An 18,691-nucleotide genomic window follows, 5' to 3' on the forward strand; every position below is an offset into this window, starting at 1 on the left:
GTGGTGGTGGCCCATCCACTGCCAGTGCTGTAGAGGGCCCCAACACCAGGCATTCTTTGGGTGTCCCCTGTGGGGAGGGGTGTTCTGCTCTCTCTGCTGGAGAGATGAGAACCAGCCTGAAAAGGGAGGAGAAAAATGCCTCTGGGAACAGATTTTTGAAGGCCCCATGTAAGTTAGAAGCACAAGTGCCACTGAACATCACTAGGACTTGTGCCCCTAACTCCTTGGCACTCGGGAAAACCTCCCCCAGCACTGGTGCAAGATGCTTGTCCTCCAGCAGACAAACATCTAGCAACAGCAATGCAAGTTCCCTCCAGCCTGCCCCTGGCCATGTCTCACCAGAGCATGGAGCAACCCCTTTAGGGGATGGCGGCAGTTCAGTCCCCGTGGCCCATTCAGTCCCTCCCCTCCCTGCTGAGGTTGCTAAGTGATGGCTTTGGTGCACTGGGGCCAGCCATTTCCTGGGACCTGGGCTGAGATAACTCATCGCAGAGGGCCAGCGAACAGCTGTTGCATGGTACCAGTGTTAATTTTGAGAGAGGCAGACAGCTTCTCTTCCCCAAGTGAACCCTGGCGGAGCTCAGACTGCGAGAAAGGCAGATGCAGCACCACTGGGAAAGGAAGGAACCCGTGTCTGCATTGTTACAAGAAGCAGGCCTGAACCTCTGGTGAAAATCACCTTCAGGTAGAGCCCGAGAGAGCAACTGAGAGCCTGAAAGCCCAGAGGAGGGAGCAGCAGCGGGGCCAGAACACAGGAAAGGCCAGGCCAGACTCCCGTAGCCCCTCTGATGTGCTTCAGAGGAAGGGCAAGAAGCCCCATAGTGGGCAATCATGGGATAATCTGCTCCCACGGAAGTTTCTTTCTGGCCTGCCCTGAAGCAGGCAAGCTCATAGCATCATAGAAAAGTAGGGCCGGAAGAGACCTTGAGAGGTCATCTAGTCCAGCCCCATGCTGAGGCAAAGCCAAGTAACCCTCCCAGACAGGTATTTGCCCACCGGTTCTTACAAACCTCCTGTCAGGACTGAGATCCCCACTTTGAACTTTAGGGTACAAATGTAGGGGCCTGCGTGGAAAACTTTTAAGCTTAACTACCAGCTTAGCTCTGGTTCGGCTGCCACCATCAATGGATTCCCTCCCTGGGAAGCCTTGAAAAACCCTCACCAAATCCCTGGTGAAAACAAATCCAAAACCCCTTGGATCTTAAAACAAGGAGAAATTAACCATTCCCCTCCTTCCTCCCACCAACTCCTGGTGAATCAGTTCCAACCCCCCCCTGGGATCTACAACAGGGAGAAATTAACCATCCCCCCTCCTTCCTCCCACCAACTCCTGGTGAATCAAGATCCAAAACCCCTTTGGATCTAAAACAAGGAAAAATCAATCAGGTTCTTAAAAAGAAGGTTTTTAATTAAAGAAAAAGGTAAAAATCATCTCTGTAAAATCAGTATGGAAATTAACCTTACAGGGTAATCAAACTTAAAGAGCTCAGAGGACTCCCCTCTAGTTTCAGGTTCAAAGTACAGCAAACAAAGATAAACACTCTAGTAAAAGGTACATTTACAAGTTGAGAAAAACAAAGGAAAACTAACACGCCTTGCCTGGCTATTTACTTACAAGTTTGAAATAGGAGAGGCTTGTTTAGAAAGATGTGGAGAACCTGGATTGATGTCTGGTCCCTCTCATTCCCGGAGAACAAACACACTCCCAAACAAAGAACACAAACAAAAGCCTTCCCCCCTCAAGATTTGAAAGTATCTTGTCCCCTTATTGGTCCTTTAGGTCAGATGCCAGCCAGGTTACCTGAGCTTCTTAACCCTTTACAGGGAAAAGGATTTTGGAGTCTCTGGCCAGGAGGGATTTATAGTACTGTACACAGGACAGCTATTACCCTTCCCTTTATAGTTATGACACCTCCAATGACGGGCATTCCACCACCTCCCGGGGAAGCCTCTTCCAGAGCTCAACTCCCCTCAGAGGTAGGAAGTTTTTCCTAATATCCAACCTAAATCTCCCTGGCTGCAGCCTATGCCCATTGCTTCTAGTCCTACGCCCAGTGGACATCGAGAACAATCGATCACCGGCTGGTTTGTAACAGTCCTTAACAGATTTGAAGACTGTTCTCAGGTCCTCCCCTCAGTCAGCTTTTGTCATGCCCAGTTTTTGTAACCTCTTCTCACAGGTCAGGTTTTCTACATCTTTTATCATGTTTGTTGCTCTCCTCTAGACTCTCTCCAGTTTGTCCACCTCCTTCCTACAGCACGGTGCCCAGAATTGGACATGGTACTCCAGCGGAGGCCTAGCCAGTTTCCAATACTGAATAGTACTCGACCCAGGACTGGTCCCTCAGGGACACCGCTAGATACACCCACCCAATTTGAGTTTGGTATATGTTGGCACTTTACCAAACCCATGTCAGGGCTGTTACTTCCAGACCTTGATTGCTGCCATCCTCTCTGCTCAGCTGTACGCTATTTACACACAGTGGTTTCTTTACCGAGGGCTGGGTGCCATCAGCAATAGACAATGGCAGGTGTAGCCCGCACCTCTCGTGTGTACATAATGTGTTTAACTTACAGATACACAGAGCTTTCGTCCTATGAGAGAGACAACACCTCCCTCCCAAGCAGCGGCTGGGTTCTCTGTTACCATGGGCTAGGGACTTTCTGACTGGGGTCAAACTCCTGTTTAGCAACACGGGCAGGGTTTTCACAAGATTCTGACCAAGAACTGAATGAATCGTGCAGCCTGAAGTCCTGCCAGTGCTGTGCACAGGGTAGTGGAACTATGCCCTGCCACTGCCCAGTCTGCACTGGCTCTGGGGTTAGGTGCAAGGCTGTTACCCCAATGTCTTTCCCCCACACTCAGAGCAACCATAAACACGTGGATCCTCGTGGCTAAGGCATAGGTGGGGGAACCAGGAGATCCAAGTTCTAACCTTGGCAACAGGGCACCAGGAGCCCCTCTCGGAGCCTCCATCCAGCTCTGGCTTCCACATTTTGAAATATCGAAGAGAGCACAGAAAAGAGCCACAACAACTCTGCTAGGGCTGGAGAAAATGGCTCCCAGTGAGAGAGACTAAAGATAAAGAGACTGAGCTCTTCATTGACAAGAAGATTGAGAGGTGGACTTGACTGCCTCATGGGGAGAAAATACCATGTCCTTATGGGCTCTTTCGTCTATCAGGGAAAGGCAGGACAAGAACCAATGGCTGGAAGTTACAGCCAGACAAATTCAAATTAGAAATGTCACTTTAAAATAGAAAAAAGAAAGCGAGTGACTGTGATTAACCAGTGGAAGGAACTACCAGGGGAAGCGGTGGATTCTTCTCTCTGAAAATTAAGGTCACATTTCTTTCTGGAAGATGCTGTAGCTAAGCACAAGTGATTGGGCCCCCTACAGGGCTAACAGGAGCTCAGCGTCAATAATCTCTTCTGGCCATAACATCTATGAAAGGCGATTTTGCACATGCCTACAAGTGGAATCCAACCTGAAGTCCCCTCTAAAAGAAGAGCTGATCCCCACAACCCCCTGTCATGGAGACCAAGATGATCTCTGTTCAGAGATGTAATGAACAGATGGGACCATCAGATCAGCTAGTCTGACCTGCAGAGCACAGGGCAGAGAAACTCACCCAGTTACCCCTGCTCTGAGTCCACCAACTTGTTTGACTAAAGCACCTTCCAGAAAGGCGTCCAGTCTGGATCTGGAGACTTCAGGAAATGGAGAATCCACCACTTCCCCTGCAGCAGCTGCTTCTGCTGGACACACAGATGCACCCATATGTAGAGGAAGGAGAAGACCTCCGGTAGAGATCAGGTGAGAAGCCAGTTTCCCTCAGGCTATGCCTACACTAGCACTTTTGTCGGTCCATGGTGTGAAAAAAACCACACCCCCGAGCGACATAAGTTTCACCGACAGAAGCGCTGGTACGAACAGCACTAAGTCAGCAGGAGACGCTCTCCCACCGACATAGCTACCGCCACTCTCTCCCACACAGGAGACCTTACAGTGGCGCAGCTGCATCAGTACCGCTGCAAGGTCTGTAGTGTAGACGTGGCCCCGGTTTCTTCTTAACCACTGGGTCTTACTTCCAATGCCTGGAGGGGAAGGCACTCCTCTTGTCCCAGCCACAGGAGCTCAGAGACAAGCCTCCCAGCATCGTTATTCCTCCTGCTCTGGCAAAGGGGAGAGGGGTTGGATACTTCGGAACATAACCATCCCTCTGCAGTCTGCAACACGTTCCACCTTTAGCAGAGTGGTTTGGAAATGCAGGAGTTGTGTCTAGCAGCATCAACATCCTGGCAGCGACGGCAGGAGGCCTCAGCAGGACCTTCTCCAGGGAGCACGATCTAGAATTAATGACCCTATTCACTGATTCCTTCCCTGCCTGCAGGAGGTTTCTCTTTGTCCACCCACACCCTAATTGCAAGAAAATTTATCAGCACTGTGATGGACCCTTGACATAACAACTGCCACCGCTGCTGTCCCCTGAAGAAAGAAAATCAACACCGGAGGCACTTTAACAATAGCTTCCTACCTCGCTGGGAGCGTTCTCCCCGCTGAAAGGGAGAGGAGTGACGGGAAGAAAAGGATGGGGTCAAGGAGAGCAACAGGAGAAGGCTAATGACCAATTAAAGGCGATCAATGGCCAGAATGGAGACAACATGCAGGAGACTGTAGCAAATTCAGTGGTTATTTCATAAGCACCCATCTCTGATCTATGCATTAGTACTGCTCCCGCTCTCTCCCGCCCCCCTCTCCCCCAGGATGCAGCCGGCTGGGGACTTTCACACACAACCTGTATTTACAAGAACACTTCAAACTACTCAAGCGTCAAGGCCTACGGCACTTCAGCAAACTACTATGACGTTATTAAGTAACACAGGCTGGGGAGTGCATGTGTGTTACAAATATAACGTCTAACTTGAGTGTCCCTGTCACCTCCCTTGCCTCGGTTTCCCCATCTGAAAAAAAAAGTTACTTACCTGAATTGTAACTGTTGTTCTTCAACATGTGTGGATTCCATGTAGGTGTGCACGCACCCAGCACACCGGAGCCGGAGAATTTTGCTTTGACATATCCACAGAGGGGCAGTGCTCACACCTCATGGCCATAGCCCCCTCCCCGGCCATGCGAGGCAGCACCACCCCGACTCCAGTGCAGAGGGGATGGATGGTGATTGTGGAAACACATCTACATCACATCTTGAAGAACAACAGTTACAAGACAGGCAAGTAACTCATTTTTCTTCTCTGAGTAGATGCGGCCATGTATTGTACATGGGTGACTCTCAAACAGCACTCGCAGGTGGGGCTCAGAGTCTATTTAAACCAGGATGGCAGGTCCACCTTCCCGAAGTCTGCCTCTGCTCTGGATGCTACGGTAATGCCATAATGGTCCAGAAAAGTATGTACAGACGACCGAAGGGCAGCCCTGCAAACATCCAATATTGAAATGTCACTTAAATGCCATCGACATAGCCTGCGCTCTCGCAGAATGAGCTCAAAACCTTTGAGGGGGCACAGAGCTATTTCGTAAGCTGTCTTGACACAGGACGTTATCCCCCTAGGGAAAGTCTGTGAAGAGATTGCTTGTCCCTTCATTGGGCTGCGTAAGGCACAGATGTGGCGAAGCACAAAACAATCTAGTTCTGTCCAGATAAAAGAGCAGTCATCGCCTCACGTGTGAAGACATTACTGCCTCGGTGCTGAATGGGGCTTAAAGAAAGAACACAGGCACATACACCGCCTGGTTCAAGTGAAACGGAGACCGCTTAGATAAAAGCTTAGTGTGCAGCCGCATGGTCGCTTTGTATTTGGAGCATTACATGTAAGGAGGCTCTGCCATCAGAGCCTGCAACTCGCACACTCTCAGATGTGATTGCCACCAGGATCACGGTTTTTTGACACAAAAAAGAAAAAGACAAGGATGCCCAAGGGTTGAACGGAAGTGCCATCAGAGCCGCTAAGGCAAGGAAGGAACTGGTTCTCTCACTGGCAGGTGGAGATGGACTCTTTTGAAGAACCTTGTTACCATGGTTTGGAAAATACTGACCTCCACAGATGGGTACATGAAGTGCCAAAATCGACGCTAGATGCACCCTCAACAAGCTAAGTCCCAGACCTGACGGCTGAAGATGTAACAGGTACATCAAGATGTCCTGGATATCAGCCAGCTTTGGTGGAACTCTGTGGACCAACAACCATATCAAAAAATGCTTCCACTTGGCCGAACAGGCCATTCTAGTAGAGGTTTTCCTGCTGTTGAGTAGAATCTGCCTCTGAACATCATTCTTCCTCATTTAACCATAGAGCAGCTATGCTGCGAGATGCGGTGAGCTGAGCATGGGATGCAAAATCTGACCACGATGCTGAGTCAGAAGAGGTCAGGATGAAGAGGACGGGACATGGGAGGCTGAATACACAAGAAGGTCGGAGAAGCAACATAGCCTCGGCCATGGCGGAGCAAAGAAGATGACCTTGGCAAAGTCCAATTTCAGTTTGAGGATGACCTGAAGGATGATCGGAATCAGAAGGAAAGTATAGAGGAGTGCCAATTCCCAACTCAAGTGAAAGGCATTGGGGTTAAGGAGACCGGACTGAGACCCCCTGGAGAGAAAACAGACGGCATTTCTTGTTGTCTCTCATGACAAACAGGTCGATCATCGGGATGCCCCAAGCTGCAAAGATGGACTGCAGGACACTGCGCTTCACAGACCAGTCGTGACTCAAGGAAAAATTCCTGCGGAGGTGATCCACCAGTTGATTTTGGACCCCAGGGAAGTGATCGGCCAATGGGCTTGTGCTCTTCCCGATGCAAAACTACCAGACCATGATCACCTCCTGACACAGAACAGGTGAGTCTGCTCCCCGTCACTTGCTCCCCTAATGCAACACAGTGGTATTGTGGGTGAGTATTGTAATAGAAAGAGACAGCCTAAAACATGAGACCTGGTATGAGGCCTGAACTAAAGTGGTAGTCAGGCCGTGCGGATATAAAGCAAAGTTAGCAAGAGTTGAGCTGTGAGCAGAAGTCAGGCCCAGTTATAAAATGTGCCTGTGAGCAGGCCCACAGAACCTGGCAAGCATAGGGTTGGCATTGCAAACACACACATGTTCCTGAGACGTGCTAGGCACAGGACACTCACGCAAACACATTCCAGAAGGGTGGTACCAGAACACCCCAATACCAAGTATGGTACAAACACACTCCCCAAAGAGAACAAGGACACATTGACCCCTCCTAAAGACAAGGTCAGGATGACAGCGTGATGGATGGAGATGTTTTGATCAAACCAACATGTACAAGGTAAAGGGTGGTAACTAACCACGTCAGAGGGGCAACACGTAACTTGTTTGTGTTGAGGTATAAAGAGGGGTCCCAGAGGGAGTCTTTGGACAGCTGAGAGGGGAATGGAAAGTCCCACCATTCACTGAACTATGTCCATTGTCATGGGCATACCTGTGCACTTGTAGCACAAATAAGGCGCTAATACCGTGCTTCGTCGACAATAAACCTCGCTGGGTGCCTTCACTACAAAGTTGAGTCTTGTGGTCTTATTGGGCAGTTTGACCGAGGGCTGCAGTATCAGCTACCTGCGTAGAGCTGGGACAGCAGACACCAGGAACACACGTACACAGCCAACGACTCACTGCAAGTATGGGAACCACGGAGCCCTTGATGTGATCTCAAAGTGTGACAGGCACTGCAGATGGCCTGAAGCTCCAGGACATTGATATGCAGTGAACTGCAGGGCACTCAAGCTCTGGCACAGGGTCGAGACTGCAGCTCCGGACGAAGGTGAGGAACTATCTGAAAACGGGCAGTTGGAGAAAATGCTCGAACTCATGGACTCATATTACGGCCCCAATGAACTGGATTTGAGTGGGGACCAATGCTGACTTCCCGATGTTTAGGAAGAGGCCCAAGCGACTGAGTAAGTGTAGCATGACATGTACATGAGCGAGGACTTCTTCCCGGGACTTGCCTCTCAGTAACCAATCGTCCAGATATAGGAAGATATGAATTCCCTTCTCCCCAAGGCACACTGTCACTACAACCATACCCTTGGTGAAGAGCTGGGGAGCAGAGGACAGACCAAAAGGCAGTGCACTGTATTGATAGTGCCAGTTTGCCATGACAAACTGGAGGAGTCTCCTGTGGCTCAGGAGAATCACTACGTGGAAATAAACACAATGAAAGTCCAGGGCCACAAACCCGTTATGATGATTTAATATGGGAGGATAGTTGTTGGAGACACACCCAGAACCTCTCATACCCCAGATACTGGCTGAGGTTGTGGAGGTTGAGAACAGGTCTCACCCCTCCCTTAGATTTGGGAACCAGAAAGTACTGGGAATAAACCCCCCAACCCTGTTGCTGCAGCTCCCTCCACAGCTCCCAAGCTAGCAGAGACTGAACCTGCTCACAGAGCGCTGTCTCAGGGACAGGGACAGGCAAGGGGGGGGGTAAGGAGGAAGGATAGTGTGACGATGCGGCTCTGGTGGGACCCAACTGAGAGTGCCAATTCAGGACTAATTGCTTAAAACAGGACAGTTACAGCCCAAGGCTGGGGTTTTTCCGCCTCTAAGGCAAATCAAACCAGCCAGACTAAGAGGACTTCGGTCTCACCCCACTGGCTAACCGCAAGTCACACAAGCAATTCTCTTAGACACTCCAGTTTCCCAGTATCACCACCAGTGCCACTCGTTATGGGGACAAATGGTTATGAAAACCAATACCCCAATAAAAGAAAAAAGGTTCTCCTGATCCCATAGGACCAAGCCCCAGACCCAGGTCAATATACAAATCAGATCTTACCCACAAATCACGCTGTTGCCAATCCTTTAGAATCAAAAATCTAAAGGTTTATTCATAAAAGGAAAAAGATAGAGATGAGAGTTAGAATTGATTAAATGGAACCAATTACATACAGTAATGGCAAAGTCTTGGTTCAGGCTTGCAGCAGAGATAGAATAAACTGTAGGTTCAAATCAAGTCTCTGGAACATCCCCAGCTGGGATGGGTCATCAATCTTTGGTGTAGAGCTTCTGTTTGTAGCGAAGTCCCTCCAGAGGTAAGAAGCAGGATTGAAGATAAAATGGAGATGAGGCATCAGCCTTATATAGTCTTTTCCAGGTGTAAGAACACCTTTGTTCTTACTGTGGAAAATTACAGCGAGATGGAGTCTGGAGTCACATGGGCCAGTCCCTGCATACTGTGCTGAGTTACAAGGCGTATCTGCCTTCTCTCAATGGGTCCATTGTATAGCTGATAGTCCTTAATGGGCCATCAAGCAGGCTAGGCAGAGCTAATCTCAGCTTGTCTGGGATGTCACCCAGAAGCATAGCATAAGTTTGCCATATAGACAGTATAGAGCCAATATTTATAACTTCAACTACAAAACTGATACACACATATAGACAGCATAATCATAACCAGCAAACCATAACCTTGTCTTAGACACCTCATTTGACCCCCTTTATACAAGATTTGGATGCCACTACAGGATCTTGGTTGCAACAATGATCTATATGGTCCCCGATTATATCAATAACGTCACAGATGGAAAGGATCCGGATGGCATAATCCGATCTGACGATGCTTAGGCAATTCAGTTTCAAACACTTAAAAGCAAGTCAGCCTGTCCCCGAATGGGGGATGGGAATGTAGAAATCACGACTGTATTGCCCCGGACACACAAGTCAAAATGGATCTGCTCCATCCGCGTGCCGAAGAAGGGGTGACCTTATGAGTGTAATATATCATCTCATCGAAAGGTGACACAGGGCCAGAAAGAGTTAATGAACTCACAAACTGACCTGACCCATGGCCGAACTTTAAAGACTTGTTAGGAAGATCTGCAAATGAATAGAGCTTGAAAGGCAGCCTGCATTGATAGAGATAGAAGGGTAGATATTTGCTTGGGTCTTGTGATATAAGCAAACAAGTCTAGTCTATTGCTATGGCTTTGATTCAAGGATCAAAAAAAAAAAAAAGGAGTATTAATATTTAGGAAGACACTTGAGTGAAATAGTATTATTGTCTATATGTCTCTTTGAAGGTTGTGGTAACCTGTATCTGAACTGTTTAATGGATAAATTACCCTGTGCTAATTGCCATGATGTCTGGGAGAAGTAAAGTTAAGCCTATTGTTTTCTCAGGCCAAAAGGCTGCTGGAAATGTATAAAAACCCTGGGGAACAATCCTTCATCTCAGTTCTGCCTTGGGTTTCAAGAAGGGGAACCCCTAAGCCATAAGAATTGAGATCCCCGGTCACTGAGTCACCCTGGCTATGGACATTGGACTATAATCTATGGACTATTTCTAAAATCTTTTGGCAACTATAAATTCACTATCTCTGCTATAAGCAACAGAGGGTCCTGTGGCACCTTTGAGACTAACAGAAGTACTGGGAGCATAAGCTTTCGTGGGTCAGAACCTCACTTCTTCAGATGCAAGTGTCAGTACTTCTGTTAGTCTCAAAGGTGCCACAGGACCCTCTGTTGCTTTTTACAGATTCAGACTAACACGGCTACCCCTCTGATACTATCTCTGCTATGTATCTGGACCTCAAGAAATTGAACTCAAATCTGTATGTATATTGATCTTTCAACCAACTCTCTCTCTCGTTTTTTAATAAATTTTAGTTTAGTTAACAAGAATTGGCTATAAGCATGTATTTTGGGTAAGACCTAATTTATCATTTGACCTGGGTCTGGGGCTTGGTCCTTTGGGATCAGGAGAACCCCTTTTTTTTTTTGTTTTACTGTGGTATTCGTTTTCATAACCAGACATCTCCATAACGAATGGTACTGGTGGTGATACTGGGAAACTGGAGTGTCTAAGGGAATTGCTTGTGTGACTTGTGGTTAGCCAGTGGGGTAAAACCGAAGTCTTTTCTGTTTGGCTGATTTGGTTTGCATTGGTGTGCAAAGGGACCCCAGCCTGTGACTGCCCTGCTCTGAGCAATTTGTCCTGAATTGGTACTCTCAGTTGGGTCCCACCAAGGCAGCATCGTTACAGGAGGAATGGTGCAGGTCTGCACTCTGTCTCCACATGCCCTGGGATGGCCCCGACCTGCGTTCCCTCTAAGCCGCACGGCCGCCCAAGAGTCAATCAAGTGCCGGGCACTGATTAGCAGAGCCCCACACATCCGGCGATGTGTGTTGAGGCGCCCCTCCCTCCCGCCGCTCTGCTGCTGCACTGCTCCTGTCCTCTGCCTTGGAGCCCCTTGCCAGCTGCTCCTGGGACCCTCCTGCTGGTTGTGCAGAGCGGGGGGGAGGGGGGAAGGGGAGGGAGGACTGATATCAGGGTGCCCCCTCCCGTGTACCCCACCTCTGCAAAGCAGGGGATGGGGTCAGGGCTCAAGAGCAGGACGGAGCTGCTGGCAGCTGCTGCAGTCTGAACAAGCCTTCTGGTGAATGTCGCTGGTGAGCACACAGTGTCTCAGACTTCTGCAGCAGCCAGCGCGCGCACACACACCCACACACATGCACCTCCCAACACATACTTGTGTTACTGTTGTTACTTCTTGGTACTTCCTGCAATGCACCTATATTCTCTGTAATTTTATTCTTTCAAGGGGCTATTTTAGTTTTTTGACTGGTCTGTACATTTCATAATTTTATTTCTCTCTTGTGCTTGAATTTAATTCTTTTGAGCAGTGAGTTCTAAAATGCCGAGCCTGTCCTGGCTGGGGTAATTACCCCATGATAACCTTTTACAAATATCTATTATATCGAGGTTTTTTGTTTCCACTGGTGACTCACATCCGCACATCACCTCATTATCGTTGCACATAAAATTCATTCTGCCCATGGATGGAAAAAATGAGAGGGAATGCTGGTCCCGACTAGTTTTACGGGACTTCTTCCTTTGCGACTTTGAGGAGGATGGACAGCTCCTCCGGCTCTTGCGGAGATACCAGCACTGGAATGTGGAGCAACCTCAGCCCCCAAGTCCAAGGTGACAGACGCAGGCCTCGGTGCCAAAACAGACCTCATGGCCTGCTCAAGAAGGTGCTGCTTCAACCGTAAGTCCCTCGCCACCTGGGTTCTTTCGGTGAGCAACTGCTGCTTAGCGTGTCCCTTGCCTAAACACAGCACGCACCTCGTACGAGGATCACTATTAGCAATCACTACGCACACTCCACAGCAGTGCTTGAACCCTGGTGAGGACATCACACAGGGCAATAAGTATCCCAACTAACGAGCTTAACCAACACTATCTAGGATAGGGCTAGCTATCTAAAAGCTACATACACGAAGAGGAAAACAGACAGAGAAGGTGATAACCACACAGAGTTCTGACTCCAGCCATGCATGGTGAGAAGGAACTGAGGGGGGCTGGGCAGCGCCGCCTCAAATAGCCAGGGGAGGGCACAAACGCCGGCCCGACAGGTACTGCTAGGCAAAGTTCTCCAGCTCCAATGCACTGGGCGCACACGTGCCTGTGTGGAATGCAGCTGCACCTCCCCAAAGAAGAAGGGGGCAGCATTTACTCCCCTCATAGGGTGCTGGGGAGCTCATCTGTTTGCAAGACTCTGAAATCCTTCACTGAAAGATTTGATTTCCATTCCATGCTGAGAATCTAAATCCTGCCTCCTCCTCAGGCTACAACGCAGGCAGCAATCAAAGGAGAACGCTACAATGAAGAGATCACGCGATTGAAAAAAAATAGTTTTATTAAACAGCAAGAGAAAACCCCAAACCAAAAGAAATGTCCATTTGGGCCCAGCGTGGGTGCTGCAATCCCGCAGCCAACAGTGCTAGTTCATATTGAAGGCAAAACTCAAATTCATGGCAAAGCGGTGCTGAATTCGCTATGGCTTCTGGCTGATCGTGGGTCCCGCCGTTGCAAGGATGGATGGGCTGGCCAGGCTGCTGCCCAGCGTTATAAGCGTGGTGCCAGCCCCAGCCGGCAGCATGCCCTGTGGCAGCAAATGTCTATTAGCCAGAGTCTCCCTGGTGTGGATGATGGTGCTCCCATTGTCCACCACAGAGGGCACCTTCCCCAGGGTCTCCACTGCCCCGAGGGTGTGGCCGACCTTCTCCACCCTGCGCCCCAGGGGCCCGTCGCCCTTCGCCGCCAGCGTGGAGGTCAGGATGACAGTCTTGGTGGTGTTCTGCAGGATGGGCCCCACTTTGGAATGCACCAGGCTGCAGGGCGGGCTAGCCGGCGTTGCAGAGGTGAAGGTCACGGCACCAGGGGGCGAGCTGGCGGAGGATGACGAGCAGGCAGACGAGGAGGGCGTCTGGATCCCCACAGGTTTCAGGGGGGCGCCGGCAGCCTCAGCCATCACGGACTTGGTGAGCGCAGACAGCTTGGCGTCTGACATGACATACAGGGTTTTCATGGGGCTGGTGGCGGTCACTGCGGGGACAGAGGGACAAAGACAGCTTAGTGTTCCCCTGTGCTCTCCACCGTCTCTACAGGCCAAGCCCACAGCAGCTGGGGCAGAGCAACCAGGGTGTGAGCTGTGCACTGCTCAGTGGGCAAGTTACTTTGTAAACCACAGTATGTGCACAGGTCATCCCCAGAGCCAGCCTATACCCCCATAACAGCAAGTGCCCTGGCATGCTACGGCCCCCCGGGACACTTGGCACAGCACACTAGTACGACATCCTGAGTGCTAGACCAGGGACCACCTATGCCAACTGCAAATCCAGAAGCAGCCAAGGATCCAAAGTAATCCCCAAACTGCAACCCTCCTGGATAGGAGGAGGACAGGTCTCCCTCAGTAAAGGGAGCAGAAACGCTCCTGGCCCACACTAGCGCCTTCCAGCCCACACAGAGCACCTCTTGTCTGGGCCAGGTTAAGCTCCAGCCATGAAATCAGTGCTCTCCTAGAGGCTGCACTGCTCCCTGAGCTCCTGGGAACCCCCACAGCAACACGCACTATGCGACCGGGGGTACCAGTGCAGAGGCCCTCCATCTGGAGGATGGAAATCACAATGCTAGTAGACAACAGTGACCGATACCCAGCACTGGCATGAAGGTTCGCCTGCCTTGCCCTGATGTCCTGGTGCTGTTTCTCTGACTGGGGTAACACTCCAGAGTCAGAATTGCCACCACGATAACAGCTCTCATCCTTAACTCACAGCTTGTCCTGCACTGTGTCCTTCCAGCAAGCTGATCAGAACATAAAAACGGCCCTACTGGGTCAGACCAAAGGTCCTTCTAGCCCAGTATCCTGTCTTCCAACAGTGGCCAATGCCAGGTGCCCCAGAGGGAATGAACAGAACAGGGAATCATCAAGTGATCCATCCCCTGTCGCCCATTCCCAGCTTCTGGCAAACAGAGGCTAGGGACACCATCCCTGCCCATCCTGGCTAATAGCCATCGATGGACCTACCCTCCATGAACTTATCTAGTTCTTTTTTGAACCCTGTTATAGTCTTGGCCTTCACAACATCCTCTGGCAGGGAGTTCCACGATCACTGCTTGTCTCCCGTGGGGGACAGGGAAACCACTGGATTCCCACTGACTATGGCAGGCTTGTGGGAGGATGACGAGGCCTTTTCCCCAGCGATTACACCAAAGCTACATGTATTGCACAGAACCCATGACCAGCAGTGACTGGTTCATCTCACTCACTGGCCTGAACACTGAGCCATACTGGCCTGCGTTAGCTGAGCTCTAAGCGAAAGCTCTGTTAGCACAGGTCACGGTGCCTTCAGCTCCACCTTGAGGAGCAGAGGCGTGAGGAGGTAGGAGAAGCTGCCATGGAGGCTGCCCACATTCTAGCCACACGCAAACCCCAGGAGGGAGCCGAGAGGCAGCTGAGACCGCCAGAGTAAGGAGGGAGGTCTACTTGGGGTTCCTCAAAGGAACGGCAGAAGTGCAAACGTACGGCAACTCTAATGCTGGAGGAAGCAGGCAAGACAGGAGCTCTTGCACAGACCAGAGGGAGCGGGATACTCAAAGGACGTTAGGCCAGGCAAGTACTGAAACTGAGGTCAGCTGCAGAGTGGAAGGGTCAGATTCATGCCCCCATTACTAAGCGGTGGCCCTGACCTCTCCCACTGCACAGCACACTCCTCTGATGCATGCCTTTGGGAGCCTAAACAGCCTGGATTTGCCCAACTCCATGTCCCCTTTCATATGCAGGTTCAGGAAAAACCCTTGCTGCGGATCCACTGTCCTTCAAACCCTTGGCAGCAAAGTGGCTGCACAGAGAACAGCTCCATGGCTGGAGCACAACACCCCTGCTCTTCAGCACTGATCATGTCCAGCAGGCGTGCTGCGTCTTCCAGCCAGTGATGCCAAAGCACCTCCCAAGCTGATCAGCAGGCAGGGATAGTCTTGTGGTTAAGGCACAGACCGTCAAGTCAGGAGACCTGGGTTTTAATCCCTGCTCAAGCTGGCATGTCTGACCTTTGGCAAGTCACTCAACTCCCCTGTCTGTACAGCACAGAAATGGTTGGGAGATTTAGTGTTTGTGAAGCACTGTGAGATCACTGGATGTAAATCTGCTGTAGAAATGCAGAGCAGTATATAGGCAGATCATTTCACCATCAATCCAAACGTAGCCACCTCTGAGTGGGATTAGAGCAGCTGTTTAGGTCAGAGAGAGAACAAGATGACCATAGCCAATTAAAATCGCAGGGAGGGGACATTCAAATGAAATTACCAAATTTACATTTGGCCAGGACTCCAGAACACTTTCTATTGTTGTGAAAAGCACTACTGGCGCCAGAACGGCCACAGCCGAGGTCCTATGCATCTCAACGAAAGACGGCACCTATGGCAGCACAGTGCCCCCAGCAGTAGGCCAGGGCATTATCTCAGCCCTACCTCATGGGTCACACCAGCACTTCCCAGGCAGGGAACGCAAGTTTGTGCCCAGGGAGGACATGCTGCGTCTCACAAGGAGGCAGCTGGCTACATTACCTTTACAGCAGCCGCCAGGCTGTATGCCAGCTCGGCGGTCAGATTCACAGGGAGCAAGTGCTACAGTGGCAATTATCTGGGACAAGATGAGCCCTCCTCCCCCACCGTCTGACCTCCGCCCAGGGGCTCTGATCTCTTTGAGGCCAGGAGGCAGGATCTGGTGGAGTGAGCTCCAAACACATGAATGCTGTTGAGTGGGGAAGCTTCCTGCAGGTGCTCAACCCCTGGCTAGGTGTCCTGACTGCAGGTCCCCACAGCCATTCCCTTAGCATAGGAACAGTCTCATGCCACAAAGACAGGACCCTGAATGATGCCCAGCTCAGCACCCCTGGCATGCTGGGATGTGCCTAAGATAAGGGCACTTACAGGCTCATCCGGGAGCACAAGGTCCTGACACAGAGAAAGCTGGAGTTTGACTTACCCTGCTCCTTTTAGTGACTCGGGGTACTAGGAATCAAGGCAAGGGCATCTGCATGCCACCAGCCATCCCAAGGATCAGGAGCAACGTTACCCCTCCCCGCCATCACAAACGCATCCCACAACTCACCAAATTCACTATGGGAGTGGCGCTCTCCTTCCTCTGAAGCATCAGTTTGGGGCCACCACTGGAGGCAGGGTACCAGTGAAGTTGAACCAAGAGGTCTGAGCTGGTATGGAAAATCCTAGACTGCACTGTTGAAAACCACACCCTTATCCTTCCGTCTCTCATCCCCCCTCTTTGTTTTGCCTGTATTTCCCAGCTGGGCCGGGGTTTATTGCGACTGTAAGCTCTGAAGGGCAGCGGCTGTATCTGCTGTTTTTTCCTCTGGAGCTACTGCAGTTCTGGCCACTAAACAAACCACCAAGAATACACTGACTCTGCTACTGGGCTAACAGTCATCCAGGGCCACTAGCCACGCAAGAAAGCTTTCTGCAAACAACCATGGTGGCCCTCTTGCTAAAGTACGAATAGCAAAGGGAAACACTTCAAGCTAAGAGAGAAAAAGAAAACAGCATTTTCCCACTTCCCTGTTGATCTGAGTGGGAGAACTGCTGGGGTCTGAGGTATGCAGTGATTCTAGCCTGCAGGCACTGGGAGATCATCAGAGTACCAGGCCCCAGCCTCTGCAGAAGAGAAGGGATTTCCAAGCGCTCCAGAGCGGTTTGCTCAGACCCCAGCACTCTAAGAAATCTGGCAGACAATTAAACACAGCTCCATTGTTTTCAAGTGGGGCTTTGTCCAGTCTGTTCATTTCGCCCAGAACGCTTATCATCCATTTGCCTCTAGAGCTTTTCTCTTCACTTTGAAACCAACAGGAATGAAAGACTCAAACCAGCCGTAATGCAACTTATCTTACCAAAGCATTTCAAGGATACAGTAGACTGCAGCTTGGTTGTGTGGATTTGGATTCTCCCTGGGCAGTTGCAACGGACACACTGATTGAGCTGCAGTGGGTTGGATCCCTTCTCCCTAGTCTAGGTCAACAATAACGCACAGCAGGGAGAGCTGCTTGTGTTGAAAGCGCACGCTGCAGGGCAGCTGATCACAGCCAGAACTGCAGAACCTGAGCAGTCAGTAGCTTTAGGCCATGGAGCTGAACTTCAAATAACTATCTAGGTGTTTGGGCTAATGGTCTCAGTTACACTGCGCTACATCCGCCCCTTGCGCTGTCACGCCCAATGAGGTGCACACACGTACTAAAAGAAACCAGTTAATTGGGGGATTGTGACTTTAAAAAAAAAAAAACAAGGTAGTTGGGTGTCCTGGCGATCCAGTTACACCACCACAGCAACCCTGCGAGTCACCAGGCAGGCATGGCTCCAGCCCTTCCTCCACACTGACCCCAAGGCCTGGCTGCGTGTGCCCCAGAACTGCCATGCGCCTCACCTACAGGTGGCGTTGCTGCAGCGGTCAGGTGGGACGCGGGGTCAGCAGGAGCCGTCTCTATGCCAGCCTGAGCTTTGCTGAGTTCCATCTGAGACAGCAGCTTGCCAGGAGGGGCGGCACTGGAAGCTGGGGTGCTCAAGTTCCCAACTGCACCGTCTGGAGCCTGAAAGGGTTAAAGTAATTGAGACCCAACGGAACTGCCAAGCAGAGCAGCAAAAATTCACAGCACCCACAGGAACTCGAGGAGTGTGATGCAGAGCGGGGATGCCATCCGGCCCTTAGCTAGCGGGGCTCTCTTTCCATTGCCTGTAACCCCTCTCGGCAGCTGGAAATTCAAATCCACTTCTCTACGTGTTTTAACCTGTCCTCTACTGCTCTTTTCCCTCCCTCCGACCAGTTACTTGTCAGCTGGAGGACTCTGTGGAACGAGACAAAGTTCTGCAAAGACCTTCATTGCAATATCCCCATCAGCCTTTGGGAAAGCAATCTCAGCAGAGGTGACTGTGTCTTACCTAAGGCCTTATTCCCACCTCCACCAATGACTCCATGGGTGACCTTGGGAAAGTCATTTCCCCACTCCGTGCCTCGATTTCCCAGCTGTAAAATGCAGATAATACTGACCTATGTCCCTGTGGACTTGTGAGGCTTCAGAAGAGATTCTGAGCGCTCAGGGATCCTCTGATGAAAGCAACAACATGCTGTTACTATCAGGACGCTGCCAACAGCACAACACAATTGGAAGCAGCATGTTCACATTCGCTTCTGCATCAGAAGAGCTCGCTGCCCGGACGTGAAAGATGCATGAGATCCCTTGGACATTCAGCCTGATGTCTGTGCAGAGCCCGTTCAGTGGGAGACCTCAGTAAAGACGTCTAACCTTCCCCGCGCATTCCAGAAACTAACCAATTAGGGATTCTTAAAGGATCTAT

General features: G+C 50.5%; 1 protein-coding gene across 4 annotated transcripts in view; it reads right to left on the bottom strand.

The window, feature by feature from the left end:
• Positions 1-12,668: 12,668 nt before the first annotated feature.
• KANSL3 (KAT8 regulatory NSL complex subunit 3) overlaps positions 12,669-18,691 on the bottom strand; it is a 62,100-nt gene continuing 56,077 nt past the window's right edge. For 2 of the 4 annotated variants that reach the window (XM_054017687.1, XM_054017686.1), the window contains 2 exons: positions 17,763-17,925; positions 12,669-13,375 (listed from right to left, as the gene is read on the bottom strand). In XM_054017687.1, coding sequence (XP_053873662.1) covers positions 12,825-13,375; positions 17,763-17,925 — 714 coding nt within the window. In that variant the 3' untranslated portion in view covers positions 12,669-12,824. The remainder of the gene's footprint in view (positions 13,376-17,762; positions 17,926-18,691) is intronic. The other 2 variants (XM_054017688.1, XM_054017689.1) reach the window with 2 other exon arrangements.

This window comes from Malaclemys terrapin, chromosome 2 (assembly GCF_027887155.1).
Source record: "Malaclemys terrapin pileata isolate rMalTer1 chromosome 2, rMalTer1.hap1, whole genome shotgun sequence".
Lineage (NCBI taxonomy): Eukaryota > Metazoa > Chordata > Testudines > Emydidae > Malaclemys > Malaclemys terrapin.